The sequence below is a fragment of the Papio anubis genome, chromosome 7 (genome assembly GCF_008728515.1).
Source record: "Papio anubis isolate 15944 chromosome 7, Panubis1.0, whole genome shotgun sequence".
NCBI lineage: Eukaryota > Metazoa > Chordata > Mammalia > Primates > Cercopithecidae > Papio > Papio anubis.
The window spans coordinates 136085644-136106030 of NC_044982.1; the positions used below are offsets into that span (position 1 = coordinate 136085644).

Here is a 20387-nt window from a genome sequence, read left to right on the forward strand (position 1 = left end):
CTGCACCTTTTCTTCCAGGCCTTTCCATCTATCCAGAGTGACCTACCAGATATAGGACAGTTTGCCCAGCAAGCTTCTGATCACTCTTCAACACCCAGCAAGAAGTCTCATCCTCCATGCAGCCTTCTAAGACCTCTCTAAATACTGGTATCAGACCCTCCTCTGGAGCACTCTGTCTTGTTACTGCATTTATCTCGCTGGATTTCAGTGAAGTGTGTAGACAACTAATTTGTGCCTGCCTGATCTGTAAGCTCTTCATTCAAAGCAGTTGGCTCCTGAGTACAGGATAAACCCCTAGAATTGAATAAATTTGGTCTTACCTCATCACTGGTAAGCTTCTTTGCTTTGAGTAATCTTTGAGCCTTATCTTCTTCTGACCCCTCATCACTGTCTGATGAATAGATTCTGGCTCGTTCCTCTGAAAGCAAAAGTATAGATTGTGAGTGACCTTTTTTTTTTTTTTTTTTCCTGAGACAGGGTCTTGCTTTGAGGCCCAGGCTGGAGAGAAGTGGCATAATCATGGCTCACTGCAGCCTTGACCTCCTGGGCTCAGGTGATCTTCCTGCCTCAGCCTCCCAAGTAGGTGGGACCACAGGTGTGCACTACCTACCCATGCCCAGCTAGTATTTTTTTCCTTTTAGTGGAGATGAAGTCTTGCTATGTTGCACAGGCTGGTCTTGAACTCTTAGAATCAAGCAATCCTCCTTCTTCAGCCTCCTACAGTGCTGGGATTATAGGCATGAGCCACTGTGCCCAGCTGTGAGTGACTTTCGAAGACAGTGAACTATTCATTCTTAAATGGTTTCTTCTCATAAATATCTTTAGTTCCCTCTGTATATTTCCTCCCAGAGGAACCAAATAATTTTAAAGTTTTTGATTTAAAGATAAATATAAATTTTAGATATGTTGAAATAAAGCAGACTTACCCTCTCAAAATACAAAAACCTGACCACCTTTAAAGATCAAAAAGGCTTGTGTGCAAGGTTTCTAAAGAAGCAGATACCCTACTCTTCCGAAGTCAACTATTAAAGCCTGAGACATTCTTCCACCAGTAACAGTTAATTCCAAAATGAGCTTTGAAGGTAAAGCAAGAAAGTGTTTTCCTGGTCCTGTAAAGACCATTTGTTGCCAGGTGGACTTTTCAAAGAGAGATGCAGAGGGGCGCCCATCTGCTCCGCTGCCCAAGCCCAGGTGAACCTCTGGGTGGAATAAGAGCCAAGGACTTTAGACCAAGCCCCTCCCCTCAAAACCCAAAGCCTTCCCTTTGTCCCCGCTCCTTGTCTATCTGATTACTGTATGGATCTGAGCACTACTAGACTCATGTGCTAGATTTTTAATCTCTGGTGACCTGAATGTTACATACCTCTCTCCCTTAAAGCATCCTCAGATTTTTAAAATTTTTATTTAATTTTTGTGTGGTTTATTTCCACACAATTGAATCTTTTTCTATGGGAAATCAGCATTGACAAAAAAGAAAGGGTCTCTGTACTGTGGCCCCCAAAAAAATAATAGATAGGTAATATGTAACAGGTCACCAGACCAAATGCAGTCACTACAAGAAAAGGAGAAATGAGTTTCACAGGAGAGTCAGAGAAAAATAAATTTGGGTGTTTTAAAAATTTACTTGTTATATGCCAGGCTCTAGGCTAGGTACTTTAAATATATTATATCATGTAATCCTCAAAACAACCTTATGTTCTAACTACCATTATTAATAGGTTGTGTTTGTCATGATGAGGCAACAGAAGTTAAGGGAGACTATGTAACTCTTCAGAAGTTACACAACTAAAAAGTGGCAGGACTGAGATGAGAGTGGGCAGGGTCGAGGCCAGCCAGGTCTTCTTCGTTTGCTTTTCAGCATGTCTTCTTGCTACTGGCTTGGGGGAACCCCTGGGTAAGAACCAGGTGGGACAGATGTCTCAGAAGTCAGATGACCTTGGTTTAAGAACTGACCACTTAGCAACTACGTGCCTTTGGGCAAGTTATTCAACCTCTCAAAGTCTCAGTTTCTGCAATAAGAACAAGGAAATAAGAGCAACTAGATCATAATGTTGTTATGAGGATCAAATAGGATGCATGTCAAGTGTTGAGCATCTGCCTAAAATTCAGGATGTGTGGAAAACACGGTAACCATCAGAAATCACTGATACTTGCGAAAGGAGGAAATATGCTTCTAAGAGAAATGTAGAAGAAGAATGAAAGAAAATATCACATAATTTCGGAATAGTTTAATTTCTTGATTCCCAATTAGGTAATAAAAAAAAGTTTACAGAAGTTCCAATATAATTGACAGATTCTCAAGTCAGAAAGCAGAAGCTCAAGGGATAAAACCCAAAGTGGGAACAACAGCAGTTCCTACCTTTCAAGCCCATCTGAATGAACTAAGATCACTCATGACAACCGGTTCTTTAAAAATGTCCTGGCCAGGCACAGTGGCTCATGCCTGTAATCCCAGCACTTTGGGAGGCCAAAGCGGACAGATCATTTGAGGTCAGGAGTTTGAGACCAGCCTGGTCAATGGTGAAACCCCGTCTCTACTGAAAATACAAAAATTAGCCGGGTGTGGTGGTGCACACCTGTAATCCCAGCTACTCGGGAGGCTGAGGCAGGAGAATCACTTGAACCCGGGAGGCAGAGGATGCAGTGAGCCGAGATCACACCACTGCACTACAGCTTGAATGACAGAGCAAGACTCTGTCTCAAAAAAAAAAAAAAAAGGTCCATTGACTTGGCAGTCAGATTACATCCAATGCTAGGATGAAGTCCAGAATCCTGAAATGATGAAATGTAATTTCCACACATGACTCACCTCGAATGCCCCCTTTATATCGGTTTTTAATGGCAGCCAAGCTGATGGACTCCTCGCCTTCCTCCTCCTCATCATATCGATCAGGTTCCAGGTAACTGGCACTCAGCCCCCGCTGGTGCTGTTTCTCTCTCATTCGGCGCTGCTGAGATTCCCTACGTATGGAAGCCCTCAAACGTTCTTCTTCTTTCTGTAAAGAAGCAAATAACCTCTTTAACCTAAAAAGGAGCTACTTTTGTGCCCACTTGAACCCACTTTTATCACAAACAGCATGTAATGTCTGGTCAAGATAACAGCTGTCCCATGTGTGTTCCCCATCACACCTCTGTGCCTCCACATGGACCCTCTGGTTTGGTTTGCAGGAGGAGCGAAGGCAACACAAGGGAGCCCTGACACTAACCGGCCCAACTGGCATTGGCACAGGTGTGTCCTTGGGAGCCGTGCTGGTGTCCTGTGCTGCCACTTAACCCAGAGAGAAGCGACCCGCCTGAGAAACCCCATCCATGCCCAGCAGACACCTAAACTGACTCCCTGGAGTAGCAGTGGCTGTTCCTGTTCATCCCTGAACCACAGACACCTGATCTGCCCCAGCTCTACCAAACGCCCATAGTTCCAGATATTCTGGTCCCAGCCCCTCAGCCCCTCAACCCAGACAGCTCCTCACGGCTCCTGATGACAGGCTGGGGAGCGTCCTAAAGCCACAAGGTAGAGCTTTCGTTTCTTTTGCACTGCCTGGCATTCTGCATCTTGATGTTAAACCAGGTTGGGGGTAGGAGTGGTGTTCGAGTAGGTTTCAGGGATATTCTGGGATTTCTTTGAAGGTCTTCCTCATCCAATTGCTCTGTATTATCATACACAACTCCACATCTATTGCTAGGAATTCTATGAAACAGATTGTTTTTGTAATATGTGGCTGTACGGAGGTTAGAGTAAAAATCACTGTCAGTAGTACAGGGACTGAGAACAAACTAGCTGACTCCTTGTCTACATTTTCACAGGAGCTGGGGACATGGAGGAGGGTGTAGGGGGATGCTTAAAGTGGTTCAAGAGCTCCTCCAGTAATGCTGAGGCTGGAATCTGCAGGTTCCTCCAACTCCCTTAGCCTGTACAGAAAAGGTGGGGAAATGGAACAAGCCCAGCTCCAAAGCAAATGCCCCTATATACCACTGGGTTAGGTACTGCTATGAGATCTGGTTTAATCTGCCTCGATGAACAAATATAGGATGGAGGAAAAAGTAAGGGCTCAGAGCCAAACCTGCAGCAGAGCCTGACCATAAGATTAGTAAGAAAGGCCCTGAGGCAACTGGACTGTCTTAGCCTCACCATGCCCTGCTTCACTAAACAATATAATCACAAAGGCAGGTTGGGCAAAGGCCAAAATCTAGTAGGGATTAGAGGAGATGGAGAGGAGAAATGATGAGCCTCTACCATTGCATCTGGCTTCTCAAACATAGTGCTGCAGGAAAGGCCAATGGCCAATATGAGCGCATGCTCTATCGATTAGGTACAACGCCCCAAATAAACTTGTGCCTAATTAACAGCTGGGTCACATTTGAAAATATACCAGGTAGAATGTTACAAACTGACCTTAAAAACTCATAAGCTCGTCTTATTCTTTACCAGAGTCTCCTTTAGGCACTCTCTCATTCAAACTCCTGGTCTCTTCTCTATTTTACACTACTCTCTAGTATCTCCACTGACTTCTGACATGGATTCTAAACCACACATAGAAGACTTAATGATCTTTGGACTTATACATGAAAATTCAGATATTTCAATCACTGGTTTGTTGCTGAACTCTCAGGGCCTGGTGAAGAGAGAACTTGAGCCATGTGTCTGTTTTACTGTCATCGCCGCATCACGCATTGTTTGGCGAATGCTGAGGAAATGAATCCAGCTCCCTATTCATGTCGGTTGGAAGAGGAAAAGGTGGGCCAATAAGAGATGAAGAACAAGCATTTTGGGAAATACTTTCCTAATTAACAAAGAATCCCAGGATAAGGCTTAGCAAACATACCTTAATCATTTCTGTGCGTTGGCATTCAGGATCACGACCAGCCATTGGCAAGATTCTAATCTTCTGTGTCTTTGAACACCTATCTGCAAGCGACAGAGTCATCTTTCTATGTGTGGCACTGTCCGTAGAGTGAGGTCTGCCAGGAAATAAACAAAGAGCATCTCACTGTTTACCAGATACATTTGTGAGCCAGTGATACCCACGTCACAGAAGAGCCCAGTGACCATTTCCTAGTCACCTGAACAAACAGGCAGGGACACTTGACTGAATATACCAGGTGGAAGATTGTGATTTTCTTCATTCTGTGGCTCACTGAGACATTCTTTTTCCACAAATGAAAACAGAAGGTTGTAAAAAAGACTGTATGGCATGATCGCCTTCTAGAAGCAATAAATGGATGAGCTCAAGCAACATGAATTAGATACTACAGGTTGGTGCAAAAGTAATTACGGCTTTTGCCATTACTTTTAATTAGTATTAATATGTTAATATTGTTAATATAACTATCTTATTTTATAGATTTAGGAAACTGAGGCAAAAAGAGATTGAGAAAGTGGCACAAGGTCACACAAGTGGAAACGGAATTCAAATATGAGCCTAACTGATTCCAAAGCCTGTATGTTGACCTTTACAATTTCAAAAAGCTAAATCATAACCAACATTATTGTGCCCCCTCTAAAGATAAGCATTACCCAAGGTAGTTATAATAGTCACTGGAATTAAATACATTGACATTCTCTTGTAAGTCTGGTTAGCATGACCTGGTTCCCTAAGAAATAGCAACTTTCAGTGTATTTGACAAAATAACCTTTGAACCATCAGAACTATGCACAAGATCTTGGTTCTTGCTGAATCACACCGTGGGGTTCCATCAATCAGGTGGCAGGCATTACAGAAACATCTATGTTTCACTGCTTTTACCATAAAAAAAAAACATAATAATAATAACAGTTACCTGAAGGTGAGTTTCGTTTTAAAGACTGCTTGTCCCTGTAGACCAGTACCTTGTCTTATAAAAAGATGATTATGGTCGCCCTGCAGTGGGGCTTTGTACACATCAAACACTTCATTGCCTAAATGCAGGGACATGCTGGAAAGAAGAAACATTTCATATACTAAAGTCATAAAGCTTTCACTCTACCATCTTACTTCACTTAAAGGTGATTCAGGCTGGGCACGGTGGCCCAAACATGTAATCCCAGCACTTTGAGAGACTGAGGCGGGTGGGATCACGAGGTCAGGAGTTTGAGACCAGGCTGGCCAACATGATGAAACCCTGTCTCTACTAAAAATACAAGAATCAGCTGGGTGTGGTGGCGCACACCTGTAGTCCCAGCTCTCAGGAGGCTGAGGCAGGAGAACTGCTTGAACCCAGGAAGTGGAGTTGCAGTAAGCCAAGATCGTGCCACTGCACTCCAGCCTGGGCGATAAGACGAGACTCCATCTCAAGGAAAAAAACAAAACAAAACAAAACGTGATTCAACTGCTGCTCTCTCTCTTTAAATAGAATTCAGAAGGAAAGAAAATAAGAAGTCATAATGAGAAAAACTGACTGACTACAAAGAAGTAACACATGCTGGGACATTTACCAGGCTCTACTACAGTCCCAGTGAAGGGCAATTTTTCTAAAATGTCAATTTGTGGCTGGGCATGGTGGTTGACGCCTGTAATCCCAGCACTTTGGGAGGTGGAGGATCGCTTGAGCCCAGGAGTTCAAGACCAGCCTAAGCAACATATGGAGAACTGTGTCTACAAAGTGTTTTTTGTTGGTTTTTTTTTGTGAGACGGCATCTTGCTCTATTGCCCAGGCTGGAATGCAGTGGTGCGATCTCAGCTCACTGCAACCTCCGCCTCCTGGGTTCAAGGAATTCTCTGCCTCAGCCTCCTGAGAGTACCTGGGATTACAGGCATCTGCCACCACACCCAGCTAATTTTTAGTAGAGACGGGGTTTCACCATCTTGACCAGGCTGGTCTTGAACTCCTGACCTCGTGATCCACCTGCCTTGGCCTCCCAAAGTGCTGGGATTACAGGTGTGAGCCACCGTGCCCAGGCTTTTTTTATTTTTTCCCATAATCCATGCAGGGTGGTGCACACCAGGCAGTCCCAGCTACTTGGGAAGTGGAAGGATCACTTAGGACTAGGAGTTTGAGGCTCCACTGAGCTATTATCATGTCACTGCACTCCAACATGGGCAACAGAGACCCCATTTCTAAAACTAATAATAATAAATTTAAAAATAAAAAGTATTTCAAAACTTGATCCCTGACCCATTCTGGGTATGTCAATACCCTTTAGGCATTTTGTGCTCACCTTCCATCTGACCACTTGACTATCCGAGCATTGCTTTCTTTAATTTCATTTCCTTCTTCATCCCGGCGTATCCTCCATCTTATAGTATTTTCTACCTGTTTCACAACACAAGTACTTTAGAAAATTACAGTTTAAATGATTCTATGCATCTTTTTCTTCCTCAAGAGGCACATAATCACAGAATAAGCATACAGAGGTGACAGATGTATGTGTGGCAGGAAAATGAACAACACTGAAACCCTCTTAATCACCTAGAGATGTTGGATAAATTAAAAGCAGGGGAAAAAATATGCTTAAGTGAATTTCTGAACTCCCAGTATCAGAATCATAGAGAAAGCTTAGAGCATTTGAGCAGATGGCAGATACTAAATGTACAGTAACCCCAAGATACGTTAAGACACAGTAAGAATTACAAGGGACAGGCGATAAAACTTGAGTCCATGTGAGGCAGAAATTTTGAATTGAAACCCCTATATAAAGCAGGTTCTCTCACAGAGCTAAAAACTCTAGAAAAATGAGACCAAAAACTCTGCCTATTGGCACAAAGAGAAAAATTTCCCATATATGAGCAAGGATAAATAAGTGCCCTATGAAAATTAAAACCCCAGATTTCAATAGTTTTAGAGCCTATCTTACCTGCATGGTGGGGAAACACCAGACAGAGTTGGCAAATGAAAACCACTGTTACTGAAATTAAAGTCAGTGGGACCTCCAGGAAAACACAGCATGCTAAATGCATGCAGTTTATCACTGCTGCCTCCTGGAAACCCACTAAAATGACAATGAAGAGTCAAAACAGGACAGACAAGGATAGAAAGAATGAGAATGAAGCTGGCAACAGACAGACAGAAGCTAACAATGTGAAAACTGCCAATGCCAAGACCGTGCTTCCCTCTGCCTGTTCCCCCAGTGTCAATCCTAAACACAGCTGCTCCCAGTCCCAAGGAGATCGTCTGCATCTCCACTCCCTTAGTTGCAAATGTCTGTGCAACTGGGTCCTAATGATTCCCCCTTCCAGTTTTTCCTCTTTCCCTATTTATTCCTCACAAATAGCTATAAAGTATGCTGACTGAATAACTCCATAATATTCATGAATTAAATATGGCGTCATACCTGAAATTTGTTTCAGAATAGTCTGGGGAAGCTGGGGTGGGGAATGTGGAGATGACAAAAAATTGTTAACTTGACGACTGTTGAAGTGGGTCATGGGCACATGAGAGAGTTCATTATACTGTTCTTAATACATTGGCGTATGTTTGAAATTTTCCTTAGTAAGGAATGAAAACAAAACAATCTGTCACTATTCCTGTCTGCCCTCTCACACAATAGGTTGGCCACATATAAATACACAAATATGCCAGGCGTGGGGCTCACACCTGTAATCCCAACACTTTGGGAGGCTGAGGCAGGCGGATCACCTGAAGTCAGGAGTTCAAGACCTGCCTGGCCGACATGGTGAAACCCCATCTCTGCTAAAAATACACAAAAATTACCCAGGTGTGGTGGCACGTGCCTGTAATTCCAGCTACTCGGGAGGCTGAGGCTGGAGAATCGCTTGAACCCGGGAGGCGGAGGTTGCAGTGAGCCAAGATTGTGCCACGGCACTCCAGCCTGGGCGACGACAGAGCAAGACTCAATCTCAAAAACAAAACAAAACAAAAAACAAAAAAACGAATAGGCCATTATTAATCGAGAAGCCATTCTAAAAAAATGCTTCCTATTATATAAAGTGATTCAAATAGTAATTATTCTATAATAGGACACATTGCTAGGTCCTAATCTATCGGGATGAAGGACACATAATAGCATTTCTGAAGACAGGGGAACCTCAGAGAGGTACATAAGCTGTACCTGGTTCCATGGTTCCTTGTTCTTAAAGAATTAACTACAACATGCTTTAAGACTGGTCAGCCTAGTCTTAAACATCACTCAAGAAAATAAGGGTCCAGGGTTATTTTCTATCACACACCAAGGTTTTAAGACAACAGTTTATGTTAAACACCAATATTTTATAGTCTGATGCACTGAAATTTTAGGGTGAAATACATATTTATAAATTTTTTTTTTTTTTTTGGGAGACAGGGTCTTGCTGTGGCACACAGGCTGGAGTGCAATGGCACAATCACAGCTCACTGCAGCCTCAAACTCCTGGGCTCAAGCAATCCTCCCACCTCAGCCTCCTAGAGTAGCTGTGACTACAGGCATGCACCATCTCTGCCGGCTAATTTTTTTTATTTTTAGTAGAAACAAGGTCTTTCTCTGTTGCTCAGGCTGGTCTCAAACTCCTAGGCCAGTCTTCTCACCTCGGCCTCCCAAGGTACTGGGATTACAGGTATGAGGCACCATGTCCAGCCTTATTTAGGAAGTTTGATACCCATACTAGCATCTGGTATCACATGGTCTAAAAATATAATAGATGTATTGATACAAGCCTAAATCAATACATCCACATGTCCCATGGAAATAATATTAACAGATGGGCTAATAAACAGAGACGAGTAGATGGGTGGTAGAGGGAGGACAGGAAAAAAAAAAAAATAGTGTAAGCACTATATCTGTTGACTGTGTGATCCTGAACAAATTCTTGGCATCTGTTTATCTCAATTTTCTTATTTGATTTGCATTTCCATTAAGAGGAGTAGTGAAGTCTACTGAAAAGTTTTTGGATAGAAACCATCTTATACCAAGGTTATTTAGGTAGTTGTTAATCCACCACATTGAAGAGATGGTACTATTAAAAATATAAAAATTCAGCACCTAAAAAATGCCAGACTATCCCTTTCTAACAATTTAATACTATTTAAGGTACCAAGGCCGGGTGTGGTGGCTCACACCTGTAATCCCAGCACTTTGGGAGGCCGAGGTGGGTGGATCACCTGAGGTCAGGAGTTCAAGACCAACCTGGCCAACATTGTGAAACCCTGTCTCTACTAAAAATACAAAAATTAGCTGGGCATGGTGGTGCACACCTATAATCTCAGCTACTTGGGAGGCTGAGGCAGGAGAATCACTTGAACCCAGGAGGCAGAGGTTGCAGTGAGCCAAGATTGTGCCACTGCACTCTAGCCTGGGCAACAGAGCGAGACTCCATCTCAAAAAATATATATATACCCACTGGAAAATAAGAAATTTATGGGAAATCCTTCAGATTTAAGAACTGAAAATGCATAATTCCAGTTTCAGTATCATGCATTCAACCACCTCTTGTTCCCTTGTACAACTCAATTCTAAAATGTCTACTTGGCCAAGTGCAGTAGCGATCACACCTGTAATCCCAGCAATTTGGGAGGTAAAGGCGGGAGGATCACTTGAGCTCAGAAGCTCAAGATAAACCTGGGCAACACAGCTAAGACCTCATCTCTACGGGGAAAAAAAAAACAAAAGCTGGGCATGGTGGCATGTTTTTTGTAGTCCCAGCTACTCAGGAGGCTGAGATGGGAAGATCACTTGAACCCAGGACATTGAGGCTGCCAAGAGCTGTGTTTGTGCCGCCGTACTCCAGCCTGAATGACAGAGTAAGACCACGTCTCAAAATAAAAAGATGAAACTTCTACTCAACCTACAGCCTCCTTACTTAAAAGATTAGAGGCTCTCCTTGGATAGTGTGACCAGATGGTATGAGGTATCAAAGAGAAGCATTAATGGGAATTTAGTACAACAAATTTTCTCCTAATAGTCAACAAAAGCAATCAAAAGAACACAGCCATATAGTGAAGTGTTAGGTGAAAAAATCACTTTCTTTTTTTTTTTTTTTTTGAGACAGAGTCTCACTGTCTCCCAGGCTGGAATGCAGTGGCTGGATTTCGGCTCACTGCAAGCTCCGCCTCCCGGGTTCACACCATTCTCCTGCCTCAGCCTCCCGAGTAGCACAGGCACCCACCACCATGCCCGGCTAATCTTTTGTATTTTTAGTAGAGACGAGGTTTCACCGTGTTAGCCAGGATGGTCTCAATCTCCTGACCTCGTGATCCGCCCACCTCGGCCTCCCAAAGTGCTGGGATTACAGGCTTGAGCCACCGCGCCTGGCCTAAAAAAAATCACTTTCAAAAGCTCAAGTTTCAAGTTAGTTCTCCAGGTTTTACTTTATAAAAGAAAAAAAAGGAAAAAGCATGAAATGGTACCTTTAATTTTAACCTGGTTCTACCTTCTTCATCCAGCATTTCTTCATCTTCAAATTCATCTTCATAATACTGAGGATCAAAAGGTCTACAAATTGTTTTCCAAATAAACTATTAATCATATTTTATAAAGAATATTACTGCTATGTAATAACATCTCTATTAATAAATACCATTATATCAAAAAATCATAATATAATTTTTAAAATCATAATGATCAATATCTTCATGCTTAACTTCAAGGAAGTAGTAATTTTACTTTTCTCTTTTTTTGGAGATGAGTTTTGCTCTTGTTGCCCAGGCTGGAATGCAATGGCACGATCTCGGCTCACTGCAACCTCCACCTCCCGGGTTCAAGTGATTCTCCTGCCTCAGCCTCCCGAGTAGCTGGGATTACAGGAATGTGCCACCATGCCTGGCTAATTTTGTACTTTTAGTAGAGACAGGGTGTTTCTCCATGTTGGTCAGGCTAGTCTCAAACTCCCGACCTCAGGTGATCCACCCACCTCAGCCTCCCAAAGTGCTGGGATTACAGGCGTGAACCACCATGCCCAGCCAATAATTTTACTTCTTAAAACTTGTTGTTAATACATATTGCTTGAAATAAAGTACAAGCAAGGGTAAATATTCAAAATATCCTTTCTTCTTATTATGTAATTCTGCCAAAGAATAGGCAACATATGCTCTAGTTTTCAACATCATCGTGCCTGTGGAAAAAAAAATTTTTAAAGCACAAGAGTTTGAATAAACTTAGTAAATAATACCCATCAAACACTAATTGTCCAAAACCATTACCTTTTCTAGACCAACAATAGTTGCTACAATGGACACTGGCATTTCTCTAGCAAATTTCATCACTTTCAATTTCCGCCTTTTCAAGGTTGTACTACTTAAAAAAATATCTTGAAGACCTGTGGTGTCTGTTAATTCATAAGAAAGTATCAAACTGCTCAAAACAGTTATAGCATTAAAAGCCTCCTCTACTCAAGCCTGTAATCCCAGCACTTTGGGAGGCCGAGATGGGTGGATCACGAGGTCAGGAGATCGAGAACATCCTGGCTAACACGGTGAAACCCCCTCTCTACTAAAAAATACAAAAAAAACTAGCCGGGCGAGGTGGTGTGCGCCTGTAGTCCCAGCTACTGGGGAGGCTGAGGCAGGAGAATGGCGTGAACCCGGGAGGCGGAGCTTGCAGTGAGCTGAGATCCGGCCACTGCACTCCAGCCTGGGCGACAGAGCGAGACTCCGTCTCAAAAAAAATAAATAAATAAAATAAAATAAAATAAAAGCCTCCCCTACCAATACATATTTTTTCTATCTCAGGATGTGCTTGACTAATTTTTTCAGAGATACATGATCAATTTTCCATTTTTGTGATTTGTAAACTCAATGCGAAATAAGAAAAATAAACATTCTATGTATTTCTATTCAACATCCTGAAAAAATTTTAATGGATTTCCTTACCTGGGCTCTACACTGAGAAAGTTGGGCAATTTAACAAAATATAAGTCGTTTCCTAAATCAGTGTTTACTTTGGGTATTTCTACTTCTATTCTGGTCTCAGGAATTGGCTCCTCTTCCTGTTGATCCTGAGGCAATCCATTTTCATCCTAGTGAAAGAATCAGAAGTTTGGAGCTTGATGGGAGCTTAGAAATGGCTTCCTTCAACCTCCACCCTTTAATTACTCTGGGGTGCAAGAAACATAATTAGGTATCACTTTAGGACTAAAGAAGCCCCCAGTCCCCATCTGAACCCACCCACACACAAAATGGGAAACAAGATCAATTTGGATACCTCAGTTCAAGAAACTATCTCCTTTATGATAAATCTATCTTCCAAACACTCATCAACAAAAGTGTGAAATTAACACTTTAATATGAAGTCACTCTATCAATTAAAACCAGAGAAGATTATCAACACAGCAGACACTTCTTGGCATGAGCAAGAAAAACATTCAAGTCAATGGTTCTCAAATCACAGGTCGTCACAGTTCAGTCCCCTAAGGCATGACACCAACCTCATGTTTGGCAATTATTTCCATTCCCCTTATAACCAAGAGCTCCCTACATAATGAAGAAAGTCATCTGTTCATTGTATTTTTGTACTAGAATTCAGTTATCAACTTGCTTTCTTAGAATAAAGGAGACTCTTCACCTTTGAAACTTTATACTTGGCCTTGAATAAGTTCATGTTAGTAATTGACTTACAACAGGCTGTCCTGGAGTAGGTGGTTTGTCTTCTCCATCACTCCCTGAAGAGATATCATCTGCACCTCCAAACAGATCCATGGTTCCACCATTATCTTCAGTGCAGAAGGAAAAAGGCATTAGTGTTACTATCTGTAACTAAGGTTCTTCACAGCTCATCACTTCAGCACATTCCCAAGGTTTCTGGACCAGCATCAGAAAACCACCCAAAACATAATGCTGAGCCTGGCTCTCAAAAGACCCAAAAAGACAGTGTGGGGAGAGGGAAGGGGGCAAATCTAGTGAAAGGCAAGCTGCACAGGAGGCACTTATTTCTCCTTTCATTTTTACCATCCTTGTTCTCCCACCTTCCTTTATTCCCCAGGAGCCCAAATGTTTCCTACAGTCTAGATGCTCAAAGTTGGGGCTGAAGCACTCCACAGACACCTATTTTCCGTACGTCTATCCCAGATTCAAAATTACAGTCCAGGCACAGTGGTTCACGCCTGTAATCCCAGCACTTTGGGAGGCCAAGGCGGGTGGATCACTTGAGGTCAGGAGTTTGAGACCAGCCTGACCAACACGGTGAAACTCCATCTCTACTAAAAATACAAAAATTAGCCGGGCGTGGTGATGGGTGCTTGTAATCCCAGCTACTTGGGAGGCTAAGGCAGGAAAAAGGAAGCTGCCACACCTGGCTGGTAGAACTACTTTCATCCTTCCAACTTACAATACCAGGTGGTGGTGGTGGTGGTGGTGGTGGTGGTGGTGGTGGTGGCGGCGGTAGGTGGTGTTGTTGCTGCTGTTGTTTTGAGACAGAGTCTCACTCTTGCTCAGGCTGGAGTGTAGTGGTGTGACCTCGGCTCACTGCAACCTCCGCCTCCCAAGTACAAGCGATTCTCGTGCCTCAGCCTCCCGAGTAGCTGGGACTACAGATGCATACCACCTCGCCCCGCTAATGTTCTGTATTTTTAGTACAGACAGGGTTTCACCATATTGGCCAGGCTGGTCTTGAATTCCTGGCCTCAAGTGATCCACCCACCTTGGCCTCCCAAAGTGCTGGGATTATAGGCGTGAGCCACTGCACCTGGCCAACACTGGGTTTTTATGAGCTCTTCATCTAACTCACAGCTCAAAGAATCAGTTTCTTCATCTGTTAAGAACTTAGGAACAAAACACTGAGACTGTCATTATTCAAACTGAAGAATGGACATTGTAACCTCCACCCCAATAAGAAGGCCAGCCCCCTAATAATGAATTCACTCTAACTATAAACAGACTGGGCGCAGTGATTCACACCTGTAATCCCAGCACTTTGGGAGGCTGAAGTGGGCGGAACACTTGAGATCAGGAGTTCAAGACCAACCTGGCCAACACAGTGAAACCCTGTATCTCTACTAAAAATACAAAACATTTAGCCAGGCATGGTGGTACGTTCCTGTAATTCCAGCTACTCAGGAAGCTGAGGGAGGAGAATTGCTTGAACCCAGGAGGCAGCAGTTACAGTAAGCTGAGCTTGCGCCACTGCACTCCAGCTTGGGTGACAGAGCGAGACCCTGTCTCGGGAAGAAAAAAAAAAAAAAAAAAACTACAAAGAAGCAAGTTCTTATTCAACTAATTAAGCATGAGCAGCTTCTCATAGCTATATAACTTCTCTGGGTACACTGAGTGTATCCACACTTTTTCTGTGGGTCTTGCGATCTGGGATAAACACACTCAGGGTTAGAAATGCACTACAATTAAATGCAGAAAGGTATGGAAATATACATATATATATATATAAAATAATAATAATAGGGGTACCTTTTGGCACCTCAGTGTCGCTATCCACTTCTGAATCAGATGCAATTGCATTCTTGCGTTTCATTCGTAAAACTTCATCTTCACTATCACTGCCTCTTGCAGATTCTAAAAGGGTAGAATTAGAAGTTCTGCATAATCAGTCGCCTTAGTTGAATTTTGTGTTTTAAAAGCAATATTGGAGATAAACAAATTGTGATACACCCATACAATGGACTACTACTCAGCAATAAACAGGAATGAACTACTGATACATGTAACCAACTGGATGAATCAAAAATGCTATATGCCAAGTTAAAGAAGCCAATCTGAAAGACTACATATTTACTATATGACTCTATTTATATGACATTTTCAAAAAGCCAAAAGTATAGTGACAGAAAAGACACCAGTAGGTGCCAGGGTTTAGGGATGGCAGAAAGATGTGACTCAAAACGGATAGCGTAAGGGAGTTTTTCAGGGTAACATCTATTCTGTATCCTGATTGTGATGGTGGTTATACAAATCTATAGATATGTTAACATGAATAGAGCTTACATGCAGAACCGCCCCCGCCCCGCCAAAAAAAAAATCAACTCTAGTGTGTGTTGATTTAAAAAATAGAATTCTTAAAATAAATACTGGCGCCAGGCGTGGTGGCTCACTCCTGTAATCCCAACAATTTGGGAAGCCGAGGTGGGTGGATCACTTGAGGTCAGGAATTCAAGACCAGCCTGGCCAACATGGTGAAACCCATCTCTACTACAAATACAAAAATGAGCCGGGTGTGGTGGCGTGCACCTGTAGTCCCAGCTACTCAGGAGGCTGAGGCAGGACAATCGCTTGAATATGGGAGATGGACGTTGCAGTGAGCCAAGATCTCACCACTGCACTCCAGCCTGGGCGATAGAGTGAGACTCTGTCTCAAATAAATAAATAAATAAATAAATACTGGCTTCTGCAAATAGAAAAACTTGGTAGAAATGAGAAAAGTAGCACTAAAACTTATTATCAAATTTACCTAAGACAAATTTCAGAGAAAAAAAGGTAAAAATATTAGAAAGGAACTGACATATATATCATTATTTCTAGAAGGTCCAATTGTTTACGTAAAAACTTCACAAAAATCAATGGAACCACTGTTGAACTAGTAAGAGATAAGCATGATGACCAGCTACAAGGTTCCCTACTATGACCCTGCCCTTGACTTGGTCTGCTAGTATTTGGGATGTAGTACACGAGCCTTAAAGATTCTTTCCGATAACCGTAAAAACAACCCTACTTTTGGCCGGGCATGGTGGCTCTTGCCTGTAATCCCAGCACTTTGGGAGGCCAAGGTGGGCAGATCACCTGAGGTCAGGAGTTTGAGACCAACCAGACCAACATGGTGAAACCTCCTCTCTACTACAAATACAAAAATTAGCTGGGTGTGGTGGTGCATGCTTGTAATCCCAGCTACTCAGGAGGCTGAGGCAGAAGAATTGCTTGAACCCAGGAGGTGGAGGTTGCAGTGAGCTAAGATCGTGCCACTGCACTGTAGCCTGGGTGACAGACTCCGTCTCAAAAAAAAAAAAAATGATGAGTGGCCGGGCGTGGTGGCTCACGCCTGTAATCCCAGCACTGTGAGAGGCCGAGGCAGGCGGATCATGAGGTCAGGAGATCGAGACCATCCTGGCTAACACGGTGAAACCCCATCTCTACTAAAAACACAAAAAATTAGCCGGGCATGGTGGCGGGCGCCTGTAGTCCTAGCTACTCGTGAGGCTGAGGCAGAAGAATGGCGTGAACCTGGGAGGCGGAGCTTGCAGTGAGCCAAGATCACGCCACTGCACTCCCAGGCTAGGCTGGGCGACAGAGCGAGACTCCGTCTCAAAAAAAAAAAAAAAAAAAAGAAAAAAAAAAAGGATGAATTCATGTCCTTTGCAGGGACATGAGAGACATGGATGAAGCTGGAAACCATCATTCTCAGCAAACTATCACAAGGACAGAAAACCGAACACCACATGTTCTCACTCATAGGTGGGAATTGAACAATGAGAACACTTGGACACAGGGTGGGGAACATCACACACCAGGGCCTGTCGGGGGGTTGGGGGCTGGGGGAGGGATAGCATTAGGAGATACAACTAATGTAAATGACGAGTTAATGGGTGCAGCAAACCAACATGGCACATGTATACCTATGTAACAAACCTGCACGTTGTGCACATGTACCCTAGAACTTAAAGTATTAAAAAAAAAAAAAAAGCCTCTACTCTGATTTAGTTATTCAAAACTTACTGCAGTCCCATAGTCTACACAGATCTATATTCATCTCTGGAAATATGCTGCCCTCCTCTTCTAATAACACCAAGATGTGGTTTTTGAATGCTGTCCTGTGAGGTGTGTGTTAGATGCTATTTAAGCTAAGAAGATAGGATCAAAATATAATTAATATAATCAATCACCTATGGAAATGAAGCAATCCATGTATCACTTCAGGAAGACTTCAACTCAATTAAGGTAACTTTTATATAATACAAAGAAATATGATCTCTAATTCTTTATACATTCTATATGAAGAATGTGTTAACTTGAGCAGAATAGTCTAAATGGCAATGATAAAAGCAGGGTCCAGGACCACAGTTCAGGTGTATGCCTCCTGTAGTCTTTAGGGAATGAGTGCTTTAATCCTAGCTCGTCTCTGTAGGGTGAGGATATGCACATCAATCTGTCTTGGCTCAGTGACACTGTCCACTAAGATCACCCAGCCATGTTTGCACTTTCTACATATTACACTCCCCAGGCAACCTCCTGATTATTATAATTTGGCATCCACTGTAGATTTGCCCCTGGGGAAACATATGATGATAAGGGAGAAATAACTGAGCCTCTTGAAACAATTTTGCAATTCCATTTTATATATTAATATCTTGTAAATTTGACTAGTTTGAGTAAACTCCTTAGAGCTTCACCATCTCTGGATGATCAAATTTTGGATCTCAAAAAGCTGAACGGCAGCAGTGGTGCCCACATCTCAGTACAGCTGCTCTGTGGGGGGGACACTTCAATGGGATTGTTTTTTCCCCAGGCTAATCTATTCTCTCACACGAGGCATGCTCTTCAGTTATCCACAGAAACGGAACCAACTTAACTCATTATGTAGCTCTTCTTACACCATATCCGTCTCTCTAAGACTCAATTTTAAGTCCTCTTTAAATTGTTTTTCCCCAGACCCATCAATGAACAAATGGAAGGGAAAGCAGTAAGAAAGAATAAGTAGATTAGAAAGATTTAAAAGAAGCAAAATGTATTTTAGAGTTAGAAAAGTTTGAAAGGGAGGGACAGAAGAGAAAAAACAGGGTAACAAAGATGGGAATGAAAGAAGACTAAATGGGTCCCTGCTGTAGCTGAATGCTTCTTTCTGAGCCATTCTGGTTCTCATAAATGTATTACCTGATTTATGGTCCTGTTCCTCTTCATCATCTGAATGCCTGTGTTCTTCATCTGAGGCCTGTGGCCTTTCATCATCAGAATTTTGCATTTTCTCCTCATCAGACAGCTGTGGTTGTTCTTCATCATCAGAATTCTGTTTCTCATCATCATTATCAGAAGCTACTGGCCGTTCATCATCAGAATTAGCCTTTTCCTCCTCAGATAGCTGCTGTCTCTCATCATCGGAAAGCTGAGGCCTCTCCTCATCATCTGTGTTCTGCATTTTCTCATCATCGTCAGAATTCTGCAGCTTATCTTCATCAGATCCTTGTGCCCTCTCCTCATCATCAGAATTTTGTATCTTTTCATCATCTGACTGGTCACTTTTATCTTCTCTGCCCCATTTTTCATCATCTGAATGTGCTTTTTCAGAGCCTTCTGCTTCTGAGTGATGGCTCCCTCCATCAGATCTGTGACCTTCGTCTTCATCATCATTAGGGGCTTCTGATCCACTGTGCTGATCTACATCTGAGGGGTCATTGTCCTCGTGGTCGGAACGCTCAGAAGCTTCTGATCTATTGTCTGATCTTTCAGAGTGATTATCACTACCACTGTGATGTGAAGCTCCCTCGTCCTCACTGTCATCTCCAAACAGTTCCTTATTACTTGGTTGTCCTGAATCACCTCTTTCATCCTGATCACTTTCACTTCCAGAGGCATTACTGCCAGAGGCAGCATTCTCTTGATCAGAATCTGAGTCAGATCCAGAATCAGAATCTATGGGATCATATAAACATAGGATAACATCAGCAAAAAAAGGCAGAGTAAGGCAGTCCCAAAGTCCATCCCAACATAAAAGCAATAAAGAAACTGGCAAAAAAACTGTCAGAACTAACATTCTAAGGCTGGGTGCAGTGGCTCACGACTGTAATCCCAGCACTTTGGAAGGCCGAGGTGGGCAGATCACCTGAGGTCAGGAGTTCGAGATCAGCCGGACAAACATGGCGAAACCCCATCTCTACTAAAAATACAAAAATTAGCCGGGCGTGGTTGTGCACGCCTGTAATCCCAACTACTCAGGAGGCTGAGACAGGAGAATCACTTGAACCCTGGAGGCGGAAGAGGCAGTGCCATTGTACTACAGCCTGGGCAACAGAGTGAGACTCTGTCTCAAAAAAAAAAAAAAAAGAAAAGAAAAAGAAAAGGAAAAATACAATAACTAAAATCAAAGAGTCACTAGAGGGGCGCAACCAAAGATTTGAGCAGGAAAAAGAAAGAATCGGTAAACTTGAAGATAACGTCAATTTGACTGTCCAGTCTGAGAAACAGAAAGAAAAAAGAATAAAGAGAAATGAACAGAACCTAAAAGATTTATGGGACACTTAAGTTATACCATTGTATGCATAATGGAGTCTCAGAAGAAGAGAAATGGGCAGAAAAAATTGTTAAATAAATAATAGCTGAGGCCAGGCACGGTGGTTCACACCTGTAATCCCAGCACTTTGGGAGGCCAAGGTGGGCAGATCACTTGAGGTCAGGAGTTCGAGACCAGCCGCGCCAACATGGTAAAACCCCATCTCTACTAAAAATACAAAAGTTAGTTGGGTATGGTGGTGCAAGCCTGTAATCCCAGCTACTTGAGAGGCTGAAAGCAGGAAAATCGCTTGAATCTGGGAGGTGGAGGTTGCAGTGAGTCAAGACCACACCGCTGCACTCCAGCCTGAGTGATAGAGCGAGACTCTGTCTCAAAAAAA

The 20387-nt window shown here is 42.8% G+C and overlaps 1 protein-coding gene and 2 long non-coding RNA genes across 5 annotated transcripts in view; 2 read left to right on the forward strand and 1 right to left on the reverse strand.

Annotated features, from left to right (window-relative positions):
* LOC116275844 overlaps positions 1 to 326 on the forward strand; it is a 9068-nt gene extending 8742 nt beyond the window's left edge. Inside the window, exon 3 of the long non-coding RNA XR_004185160.1 lies at positions 19 to 326. This is a non-coding gene — a long non-coding RNA (uncharacterized LOC116275844). The remainder of the gene's footprint in view (positions 1 to 18) is intronic.
* Positions 1 to 6676, forward strand: part of LOC108586720 — a 22400-nt gene extending 15724 nt beyond the window's left edge. Inside the window, exons 3-4 of one of the 3 annotated variants that reach the window (XR_004185158.1) lie at positions 3169 to 5253; positions 6331 to 6676. This is a non-coding gene — a long non-coding RNA (uncharacterized LOC108586720). Of the gene's footprint in view, positions 1 to 3168; positions 5254 to 6330 lie in introns of those variants that run through there. The other 2 variants (XR_002523058.2, XR_004185159.1) reach the window with 2 other exon arrangements.
* The window catches only part of LOC116275843 (RNA polymerase-associated protein LEO1), a 39356-nt gene that overhangs the window by 8937 nt on the left and 10032 nt on the right, over positions 1 to 20387 (reverse strand). The window contains exons 2-11 of the mRNA XM_031668684.1: positions 18655 to 19410; positions 15244 to 15348; positions 13462 to 13556; positions 12718 to 12863; positions 11257 to 11341; positions 7136 to 7230; positions 5779 to 5913; positions 4824 to 4959; positions 2810 to 2996; positions 321 to 418 (exon numbers count right to left, since the gene is read on the reverse strand). Coding sequence (XP_031524544.1) covers positions 321 to 418; positions 2810 to 2996; positions 4824 to 4959; positions 5779 to 5913; positions 7136 to 7230; positions 11257 to 11341; positions 12718 to 12863; positions 13462 to 13556; positions 15244 to 15348; positions 18655 to 19410 — 1838 coding nt within the window. The remainder of the gene's footprint in view (positions 1 to 320; positions 419 to 2809; positions 2997 to 4823; positions 4960 to 5778; positions 5914 to 7135; positions 7231 to 11256; positions 11342 to 12717; positions 12864 to 13461; positions 13557 to 15243; positions 15349 to 18654; positions 19411 to 20387) is intronic.